Below are 11,593 nucleotides of genomic sequence, written 5' to 3' on the forward strand. Positions count from 1 at the left end.
ATCTGCTGTTGCGGCACCGGCCACAAACTCGTCATGGACCGCAATATCAGCACAGCTGTGTCTCTCTCTGACTTCCTCACCCAGCAAGGCCAAAGCACTTCCACCATCAAGGCTACAAGTACCACTCAAACATAACAGCTTATGGGGTAGAAAACAATCTCCAAAGTAACCTTGTTAGGCATCATAAATTGTCAGGAAATGTCAAGTTTATAAAATTGTATGAACACAAAACAAGCATACATGCAAAACTGCACCACAAAAGCCAAGCGCCTTCTTTCTTCAAAAATTCTCGTTTCTACCGAGCCAGCACACTGACCAAACATTAGCAATGGTCACAAGAGGATTTACCACATTGGTCAGTAAAAGCAATGTCTATTTACCATCGGTCCAACAACAGCCACATGGCGTAAAATAGTTGAGACTACGCCCAATGCTAGGTCAAAGGACACAATTACGTTTGGCCAACGGCAGTGCTAACTGGGAAATCGGTCTGCTAAAACACTGTTAAACGAAAGGTTTTTGAAAGTGCCAATACAGCGATTTCTGTTCTGTGTTCAAATATATAATTAAATTGAAATAAAAGATTTTAAAGGTTTTAGAAAATTTTTTTTTTGGAAGTTTACCACCATTGCTGCAGCATCTTTTACACCACCTTATTTAACATGTTACATTAGTTATTCATGCCTGTTTGTGTCCTTTATGACATCCTTAAAATGGTAGGTTTCCTGTTTAGAATGATTTTCAATTTTTACCCTCGCCTGAGGAGAGGGTATTGCATTTGAGTCCGTTTGTTTGTTTGTCCGCACAGAATAACTGATTTTCTCTGCAACCGTCGGCCGATTGACGAAATTTTCACCATAAGTGCAATTCCACCTGTATAATTTTTTCCTGATAATTATGACGTCATAGGTCACGTGGTTCGGCCGCCATCTTGGAAAAACCGAAAACATTTGCACCTCCATCTCCAAAAGCACTGCATAGAAAAAATTGAGACATGGCTTATTGTGGAATAACAATAACATAACAATAACTCTCCATGTGGAATAACATTTGTTAATGATGGTCATAGGTGCCTCCATTATGACATAATTCGACAAGTACAAAACTTCATCCGATCAAGATGAAATTTCTTGAGCATAATCTAGGGATAAATTGGTGGATAAAAATAAATAAATGATGACATCATCGCTTACGTGGTTCGGCCGCCATATTTGTTTTAACACAAAAGCCTTTAAAACCACTGAAAACATCCTGGTGAGAGTCTGCAATCTCCGATTGCTCTTTCTTGTTTTTTGATTTTCAGATGGACAGAGTAAAAATATCATCTCGCTCGTCTCTACATGCGCGATCAGGAAGAATTCAGAGCCAAAGTACTGCTAAACTAAAGGTTCGTTTTCCGATTTATGTTCAAAACATAACATTCAATTTTTAAAATGAAAAAAAAGAAGTTGTTCCTCGATCATAAATCAACGTTTGTAGACAGACAGACAAAAGTAAACCAATTGCTTAACCCCACTTTTCGCGCACAAGGTAACAAATACATGACATTAAACTGCCAACAAATATGTGTTGGTTGTCAGGAATCTGGGCTATCTGATCCAACTCAATGTTAAAGCTCTCCAAATTATTTTAAACATCCTTTCACAGAGTATCCAGCTATTTACCTACCCAATGGCAAGAGCTTCAAATGACAGCAAAACAATAAATTCAAAGTACAATTTTGAAAACAACCAATATCATTTCTCAAGTATTTCCATCATTTGCTGGTTAAAACATTTTTTAATACTGCCACTACCATGTTCACTTATTCCCATATTATTTGCACAACTGATGCGGCCTGGAAAACTTGTATTTGAAAGAATTAAAATGATCCCACAATATTAACAGCACCTGAAAACATTTCCCCAAACTTAGCATCTTTTATTTCATTCATGTCGTCTCATTGGTAACTTATATTAATGAAAGTTTTTTTTTTTTTTGGTCTCTTTTCCCTCCAGGACTTCAAGCAAGCAGTGCACCGCCATCTCTTATCATCCTTAACCCTAACCCATTATCTTCATTACCCCCATTAACCTTTCCTAACCCAACTATATCACTTACTAGTTTCAATGTTTCCTCTTATCCTGGTCATTCATTCCCTTTGATGTTTGTCCCAGTTAGTTCTACCTTGCTCTTTCATGAGCTTCGCACCTGTAAATAAAAAAAAATCCATCTACAGTGTGCAAAGGCAACAAAATCAACTTGTGAATCGGTTCAAAGCATGCATTGACAATGTCTGTTACGAATGGTTCCAAAACAGGTTTTGGCCTCAAACGAGTTTTGAAACAGTGATAGGCCCGCCCCAACAGCAGTCTTGAAATCATCATTCTGGTTACGTAACAGTATCACAACCACATTACGTTCTTTACCCAGGTCATGCATTTCTGGTTGGCTGTACATGAAAGAATGCACGACAGCAAATTTTCCACAGCAAGGAAAGACCAAGTGTATAGACCTCATTGTAAGTCAGGTCTGCAGGTCACGCACAGCATCAGGTCTGCAGAGTACACCACCATGTCGGGACTTGCCGGCCGAACATAGCACAAGACACCTTAATCCTCACTTTAAAGATATCGCACATTCCTGCCTTTATTAATAAAAACCCCAAGAACCACCTAAACAACACCCTCATCACCCTCTTCTTTTACAGAAAACAATCAGACCAAGGATCATTTGCAGCAAAAAAAAAATCTCAGGAAGAGATCGAAGTCGAATGAAAAAATAAAAAAAGACAAATAAGAAGACAAAGAAGAAAACAACACATCAATATTTATGTGTACAGTGTGCCCAAATTTGTGGAAAAAAACCTAAAAAGCAAATACTGTGTACAATCTAAACGGTTGAACAGGAAATATACAGGGCAATCTTTATCACAACAAACTACTCCAGAAAGTCTTCATGAAGCTATTGACAAAAAAACAAAACAAATGGAGGCTGAAAAGACATTCCAGGATAGTTAAAACACTTTCAATCAATATATTCTCGAGAAGAGATGTTAAAAAATTAACAATGAAAATGGCCGATAACTTTCAGATGGCATTAGAAAACAAGAAAAAAAAATAGGGAGATAGACGGCTTCGTGTTGGGCATAATAAGAAGGTGCAAGTCCATTGGGAAGTTTTGAGACGTAGACGGATCTCTAATTCCACCTCGAAGACACATCAGTCCCCTTTTTTCCCCTTATTGCGCAAACGCTGCACATTCTCATTCCTCCGTGCTTTGCGACGAGTGTCCCTGTCCCTCGCATCTATTGCTTTAGCCAGTCGCCACGACAAAGCAGCACTGGCCAGGAAGAGTGGAGAGAGGCCCAGCAGTACAGTGGACAAAAACCCATACGGATCCTTGGCTGCCCACTCGACACAGTATTCAAGCCAGCCACGAAGCGTCTCCAGCATATCTGCAGTATCTGGCAAGGAAGCAAAAACGAAAAGCTAGTATCAGGTGCAGAACGAATTGATTTTCATCCTAAAAAATGCAACAGATAACCAAACAATGCACAACATCTACAAGTACTAAATTCCAGTGTAAGAAAGAAGACAGAAATTAACGATGCAAAATGTCCCGAGATGTATAGACTACAGTAGATCTGAGAATTCACAATCTAGAGTCATGTAGATCTGCATGTGGGACCCACAAAATCGAGCGTGGCTGATAAACAACTTGCATAACCAACCAAATAAACAAGACGACGTGCTGGGCATGATACTTGTAAAATCCACCACCATAAAATAAAGTTGCCATGGATACATCAAATTGTGCATTTCATGAAGATTATAATTGACTATCTTAATCAAAAATCTTGGGTCAATTAGATTTATATTCATGATATTTCAGATGAAAATTTATAATTTTAGAAGTTTGACCATGAGTTGACCTTTGACATTTTGACCTTAAAATAGTTGTTTCCCAATTCAGTGAGGCATTGTGCAACCGCTATTTTGTAAGTTGTAAGTCCATTGGATGAAAATTGACCATTTTTACAAATGAAAATGAACGCTTTTGTGAGTTTGACCTTGAGTTGACCTCAAAATAGTTCGTTTCCCTATTTAGTGACTCAATACGCAAATGCTGTTCAATTTTCAAGTTAATCGGTTGAAAAATGGCAATTTTAGAAATTCGACCTCAAAATCAATAGGCTTCTTCCCTCATGACCACCTCTACCATCTGGTGAAGTTTTGTGAAGATCGGTTTTAAATTGTGACCTGTAGGTGAATGACAGATAGACAAACAAGACAGAATAACAAACTCAAACTGACCAATATACTTGAAAAATCTTTGGTTTTGCAAGTAATAACCGTTTCGCCTCGGTCCCCCGTCGGTGAAGTGATGAGTTGACAAAGTGGAAGACGCAAGGCGGCCATCTTGGATTTTGACGTGGCGACCCAATTTTCAATAGCGTTCTTCCTTATGCCTCGATACACCCAAACACCGGATTAGAAGTTAATAGATCATTTATTTTTTATGATATTTCGCTCACAAGGTTCAACGCACGCACACACGCACGCACGCACGGGCGCACACACACACGCACAGACGGAGGGGAAAACCATAGATCCCCCTTTCGCTCCGCGGTGCGACGGGGGACAAAAACCAAGGCAAAAAAGCATCAAACTAGTGATTAGGACCCTGTTTCAAGGATGCAACGATGTGCCCTTTCTCTTTGGGGCATATATTTATTACATATGCAGAGGAGGAAAGTGGGGGGTGGGAGGAGGAGGAAAGTGGAAGTGGGAGGGGGAAACAGTTGACAATAAAAATTTAACAGGAGAGTAGCAGAAGAGAAAGGAGGATGAGAAGGAGGAAGAGCAGAAGAAGGAGGATGAGAGGAAGAAGAAGAAGAAGAAGAAGGATGAGAATGAGGATGAGAAGAAGGAGGAGGAGGAGGAGGAGGAGGGGGAGGAGGAGGAGGAGGAGGAGGAGGAGGAGGAGGAGGAGGATGATAATGGGAAAGAGAAGAGGGAGGATGATAATGGGAAAGAGAAGAAGGAGGATGATAATGGGAAAGAGAAGAAGGAGGATGATAATGGGAAAGAGAAGAAGGAGGATGATAATGGGAAAGAGAAGAAGGAGGATGATAATGGGAAAGAGAAGAAGGAGGATGATAATGGGAAAGAGAAGAAGGAGGATGATAATGGGAAAGAGAAGAAGGAGGATGATAATGGGAAAGAGAAGAAGGAGGATGATAATGGGAAAGAGAAGAAGGAGGATGATAATGGGAAAGAGAAGAAGGATGAGAATGGGAAAGAGTAGAAGGATGCGAATGGGAAAGAGAAGGACGACGAGAATGGGAAAGAGAAGAAGGAGGATGTAAATGGGAAAGAGAAGAAGGATGCGAATGGGAAAGAGAAGGAGGACGAGAATGGGAAAGAGAAGAAGGAGGATGTAAATGGGAAAGAGAAGGAGGAGGATGTAAATGGGAAAGAGAAGAAGGAGGATGTAAATGGGAAAGAGAAGGAGGAGGATGTAAATGGGAAAGAGAAGGAGGAGGATGTAAATGGGAAAGAGAAGGAGGAGGCTGATAATGGGAAAGAGAAGGAGGAGGATGATAATGGGAAAGAGAAGGAGGATGATAATGGGAAAGAGAAGAAGGATGAGAATGGGAAAGAGGAGGACGAGAATGGGAAAGAGAAGAAGGAGGATGTAAATGGGAAAGAGAAGAAGGATGCGAATGGGAAAGAGAAGGACGACGAGAATGGGAAAGAGAAGAAGGAGGATGTAAATGGGAAAGAGAAGAAGGAGGATGTAAATGGGAAAGAGAAGAAGGAGGATGTAAATGGGAAAGAGAAGAAGGAGGATGATAATGGGAAAGAGAAGAAGGATGAGAATGGGAAAGAGAAGAAGGATGCGAATGGGAAAGAGAAGGAGGACGAGAATGGGAAAGAGAAGGAGGATGTAAATGGGAAAGAGAAGAAGGATGCGAATGGGAAAGAGAAGGAGGACGAGAATGGGAAAGAGAAGAAGGAGGATGTAAATGGGAAAGAGAAGGAGGATGTAAATGGGAAAGAGAAGAAGGAGGATGTAAATGGGAAAGAGAAGGAGGATGTAAATGGGAAAGAGAAGAAGGAGGATGATAATGGGAAAGAGAAGAAGGATGCGAATGGGAAAGAGAAGGAGGACGAGAATGGGAAAGAGAAGAAGGATGCGAATGGGAAAGAGAAGAAGGATGAGAATGGGAAAGAGAAGAAGGATGAGAATGGGAAAGAGAAGGATGCGAATGGGAAAGATGAGGACGAGAATGGGAAAGAGAAGAAGGAGGATGTAAATGGGAAAGAGAAGAAGGATGCGAATGGGAAAGAGAAGGACGAGAATGGGAAAGAGAAGAAGGAGGATGTAAATGGGAAAGAGAAGGAGGATGAGAATGGGAAAGAGAAGGAGGATGAGAATGGGAAAGAGAAGAAGGATGCGAATGGGAAAGAGAAGGAGGACGAGAATGGGAAAGAGAAGAAGGAGGATGTAAATGGGAAAGAGAAGAAGGAGGATGTAAATGGGAAAGAGAAGAAGGAGGATGATAATGGGAAAGAGAAGAAGGATGAGAATGGGAAAGAGAAGAAGGATGCGAATGGGAAAGAGAAGGAGGACGAGAATGGGAGAGAGGAGGATGTAAATGGGAAAGAGAAGAAGGATGCGAATGGGAAAGAGAAGGAGGACGAGAATGGGAAAGAGAAGAAGGAGGATGTAAATGGGAAAGAGAAGAAGGAGGATGTAAATGGGAAAGAGAAGAAGGAGGATGTAAATGGGAAAGAGAAGGAGGATGTAAATGGGAAAGAGAAGGAGGATGATAATGGGAAAGAGAAGAAGGATGCGAATGGGAAAGAGAAGGAGGACGAGAATGGGAAAGAGAAGAAGGATGCGAATGGGAAAGAGAAGGAGGACGAGAATGGGAAAGAGAAGAAGGATGCGAATGGGAAAGAGAAGAAGGATGAGAATGGGAAAGAGAAGAAGGATGAGAATGGGAAAGAGGAGGACGAGAATGGGAAAGAGAAGGAGGATGTAAATGGGAAAGAGAAGGAGGATGTAAATGGGAAAGAGAAGGAGGATGAGAATGGGAAAGAGAAGGAGGATGAGAATGGGAAAGAGAAGGAGGATGAGAATGGGAAAGAGAAGGAGGATGAGAATGGGAAAGAGAAGGAGGACGAGAATGGGAAAGAGAAGGAGGATGAGAATGGGAAAGAGGAGGACGAGAATGGGAAAGAGGAGGACAAGAAGGGGAAAGAGAAGGAGGACAAGAAGGGGAAAGATAAGGAGGACAAGAAGGGGAAAGAGAAGGAGGACAAGAAGGGGAAAGAGAAGGACAATAATAAGGGGAAAGAGGATGAGAAGGGGAAAGAGAAGGAGGATGAGAAGGGGAAAGAGAAGGAGGATGAGAAAGCGAAGGAGGATGAGAAGAGGAAGAGGAGTAGGAGGACGACGATGAGGAGAGGGAGGATGAGAAGGAGGAGGAGGAGAAAGGAGGATGAAAAGGAGAAGGAGGAGGTGGAGTGGGCAGGGGAGGGTGTGTTGAGAGGAATTTAATTAACAGGATGTCGATTAAGTGAGGTATGCAACTGCCGTTAGAAGCAGGAATGTGACGTTTTGGGCATTAATTAACCGTTCATCCATCTTTTTCCCCAGACTAAGGTTGTGGTCGAAGGAATATGACTTACGTTACGGATACACCTTTGTACCCCATTATATATTTAATTAGTTTGCCATTTCATAACCTACAACACTAGTCCGTTATCCGACATACTGTGTACATCATACGGAGAAAAATATGTTTGCACCAAATGCTTAAAATGTTTTGAAGTACCATTTGAAAAGTACGTGAATGCAAATACACCAAAGGGGCTGAAGAGGCGGAAGAAGAAGCCGTATATTTCGGCCTCAGCTGTTTGTGTATTTGACAAAACAGCAAAGTCTTCGAAACGCTACTTGTAGTTGTACCAACACCCCCATCGTGTACGGCGTGGCGATACAACTTATACTCATCCGAGTTACAAATTAAATCGTGAAAGAAGATTTAACGCCAAGATCACGAGTCACAATGCAACATCAGAACAACATACACCGACCTGGACCATGAGCCACATCCTCATGAACGGTTTCCATAAGGTCGGGTACAGTACGACTACTAGTACTAGTAGTAGTACTAGTACTACTACTAGTACAACTCACATCACGGGCGATAGGTCATGCAGTCAATACCTCTCTTCCCTGGCGACACAGTATCACCACCGAGCCCAGGGAAACGAGGACGACGAAAAGGAAGCAGCAAACCACCGAATAGTTCACGAGGAGGAAAAACGAAGGCCGAAAAACCCGCCCACGACTACCTCAGCATTTCCCACACTCTCACGAACCACGCCCTTCCGAAGTTGCCACGCCCCATCAAGAGGAAATATCGCGAGATTTCATTCAAATTATTTTTGTCGTTCTCTTTATAATTACGTTTATAATAAAATTCAGATGTATTCCTTCGGAAAATAACTTTTATTCATTTTAGCTTTCAATTGAGATTCGTTCTCAATGATTGCTTGAGGAGGTTAACTTCATCTCGCGAGATTGGCTTTGCCCCATTTTTTGTATTTTTATTTCCTGTTTTCTTTGGACAGTAGGCCGACTTTAAGCGCTTTATCGGTGACAGGAACATACTGTTACTCAGAAAGCAGAAATCAAGTTATTTTCATGAATAAGGACAATAAGGCGAAGGTTCTGGGCAAACTATAAGGAAACGTTACTGATTGCTACATTCATCTAATGATAAACGTGTACAGCGTGAAACTGTAAAGAACAAATTAGGAATCCCACAAATAACTCGTTTGCTAAATTTAGATTTTTATCTAAAGGTACTTTTGTATGTTAATCGGAAAGCAAATAATTGTCTGCCACCGCCAGATAAGTTAACTGACATAACATTAAACCTGAACGTTATTCCCGAGCTATAATGTATATAACGTGCAGTGAGATGTTTTGTCGTAAATAAACAGTCGGCATGTTTTTGCTTCAGGCACGTAACGCGGGTTATTTTTTAATTTTTTTCGGGAGCGATTGAGGGAGCCGTTAGTTACCTATACACCGCTTAAATATAAGTATGAACTATTCCTAGATACTAGAAGGACGTGTTGCCATCATTTATTGTGAAGACACCTAATGGGGGATTCCGACTTGTCACAGCATCGGCCAATGTTGGGTGCTACAGTAAACCTCAACCTTCTCATGCTGGATGTTATGACTCAACCTTGCGCACCCAGCTAACACAACGTTGGGCCAACGTCGGCATTTGGTCAATTGGTCGCTAGCACATTGTTGACGTCAGGAGAACGTTGTTTCTTGGTTGTAAACGCGACGTCTATTTACGAACGTTGGTTATTGGTTGTAAACGTGAATCCAAACCGAATCGGTTTCTTGGTTTAGGTTTGGCTGCATAGTTGAAAAGGACCAATTTTTTTTTTTAATTTTAATGAAATTTTTGAAAAAACAAGATGCAGCACACGAAGGGTTAATGAGTGTTGTTTGACGTGAAATCCTCCACAGATGACTGACTGGTGGGTACCTTCATGGGTTTACAAGTTTGTATCTTGGTAGATTTTGTTTTTTGAGGAATTGTGTTGCAGTGTGTTATTTTGCCAACCTTGGAAGGATGACAGGCTGAGTCAACCCACCTGGTGTTAACGGCATGACAGCGGCTTGAACTTGGGACCTTAAACCAGCCAACTTAATCGTTAAGCCAACACCAGGAAATAAATATACATATATACTAATATTGAAGAGCAGGGCTCTTGCTTGAGACGGACGAAGTGACGGGCAAGACACAAACTCGTCCGAGAAGATGTTTATTGTAAAAACCAACTCGGGAACTCTCTAAAAAGCCCGTTTATCGGGCTGCATATATATCACAACCAGAAAGCACAACCGAAACCGAAAGCCACGCCTCTCAGGCGAGGCGCGCTTTGGTGGTCACGTGACCGACAGATGCAAAGGATTATAACCGCACGCGCGGCACGCTTTGTTGGTCACGTGACCGGCCACCCCGGCGCCGTGGTTTGCCCGCCGGTTACGTCACCGGCTGGAGCAAGGAGATTCTGTTGCTGGTCTCGCTTGGGGGACCCATGGGTCGCTACACACGCCCCCCCCAGAATGGACTTGATCCAGGAAGGTCAACCTGAGGGGGCCCTGGATGACCCGACCCCTGGCCAGTCACGGGGGGGTGGGGGGGGGGTCCGGTGTGGTGGCGGGTTGTCGGACGGGGGGTGCAGTGGATGGGGGGCGGCCGAGGGGCCGGGCAAGTCCTCGGGGGAGGCTGCCGAGGTTCCTCGCGGGCCTCCCGAGGTTGCAGTTCGCGGGTGCAGTGCCGAGAAGGCTCGAGCGGTGCACGCGAAAAGCAGGTGAGCCAACCGAGGGGCTGGTCAAGGCCTCGGGGGAGGCTGCCGAGGTTCCTCGCGGGCCTCCCGAGGATGCAGGGTCGGAGAAGTAGTTGCGGTTGTAGTTGTAGGTGCGCGAGGGTGACGAAGCGGCCGTGCCGCGCACATCAGCGCGCGCGAAGGCGACGAAACAGCCGTGCCGCAAACGTCAGTGCGCGCGAAGGTGACGAAGCAGCCGTTCCGCCAACGTCAGTGCGCGCGAAGGTGACGAAGCAGCCGTGCCTTCGGAGGGTCTCGGAATAGGGTCGCCCCTCCGGTTGTAGAGGAGGAGCCGAGCGTGGTGCGCGAACCTCATAGTCATGGCCGTCGTCGTTACCGAAACTCCGGCATGTCGAAATCGCGGTCGAAACGGCGCCCGAAGCCGTGCGGGAGAAGCCGGCGTCACCAGCCTAGGTGGCTTCCCTGGCTAGGGCGCGCTTGCCGTGTCCGTTTGCAGCCCCCGAATCCGTTCGGGGGCAGTCGGGGTCACCAGTGAAGAGCAGGGCTCTTGCTTGAGACGGACGAAGTGATGGGCAAGACACAAACTCGTCCGAGAAGATGTTTATTGTAAAAACCAACTCGGGAACTCTCTAAAAAGCCCGTTTATCGGGCTGCATATATATCACAACCAGAAAGCACAACCGAAACCGAAAGGCACGCCTCTCAGGCGAGGCGCGCTTTGGTGGTCACGTGACCGACAGGTGCAAAGGATTATAACCGCATGCGCGGCACGCTTTGGTGGTCACGTGACCGACCACCCCGGCGCCGTGGTTTGCCCGCCGGTTACGTCACCGGCTGGAGCAAGGAGATTCTGTTGCTGGTCTCGCTTGGGGGACCCATGGGTCGCTACAATATATAAATTCATATATAACCGAAAGGTTTTCAGAGTTACAAGTATATGGAAGGCTCACTGCGTTGCCCCGATGAAGCCCCAACAAGGGCGAAACCAGGTCGGTAACTGAGTTTTGCATACACTTGTGACATGTGACAGTATCTGAATTTAACATCCATAATGACGCACTGCTAGATGGCCCCTCCGGAGCTTTGCAGGCAATGCGGGCATGCGTGAGGATGACGTCATGACGTTCGCTCATTCGGTTGGAGCGCCAAATTACAGATACTAATATATATATATATATATATATATATATATATATATATATATATATATATAT

The 11,593-nt window shown here is 44.0% G+C and overlaps 1 protein-coding gene across 2 annotated transcripts; it reads right to left on the minus strand.

Moving 5' to 3' along the window:
- Nucleotides 1–1,255: 1,255 nt before the first annotated feature.
- SMIM15 (small integral membrane protein 15) lies at nt 1,256–8,364 on the minus strand. 2 transcript variants are annotated; one of them, XM_068099965.2, is made up of 2 exons: nt 8,194–8,331; nt 1,256–3,445 (listed from the first exon to the last, which is right to left on the minus strand). In XM_068099965.2, exon 2 carries the CDS (start codon nt 3,432–3,434, stop codon nt 3,201–3,203), a length of 234 nt encoding a protein of 77 aa, XP_067956066.1. In that variant the 5' UTR covers nt 3,435–3,445; nt 8,194–8,331; the 3' UTR covers nt 1,256–3,200. The 2 variants fall into 2 exon arrangements, with proteins under 2 accessions (XP_067956066.1, XP_067956065.1); XM_068099964.2 differs by having other exon boundaries at nt 1,383–3,445; nt 8,224–8,364.
- Between the last annotated feature and the right edge of the window lie 3,229 nt (nt 8,365–11,593).

The sequence above is a fragment of the Myxine glutinosa genome, chromosome 1 (assembly GCF_964187855.1).
Source record: "Myxine glutinosa chromosome 1, kmMyxGlut1.1, whole genome shotgun sequence".
Classification (NCBI taxonomy): Eukaryota; Metazoa; Chordata; class Myxini; order Myxiniformes; family Myxinidae; genus Myxine; species Myxine glutinosa.

Coding starts and splice junctions, on each gene's coding strand:
- SMIM15 (XM_068099965.2), bottom strand. CDS start 3,434: ATGCTGGAGACGCTTCGTGGCTGGCTTGAATACTGTGTCGAGTGGGCA.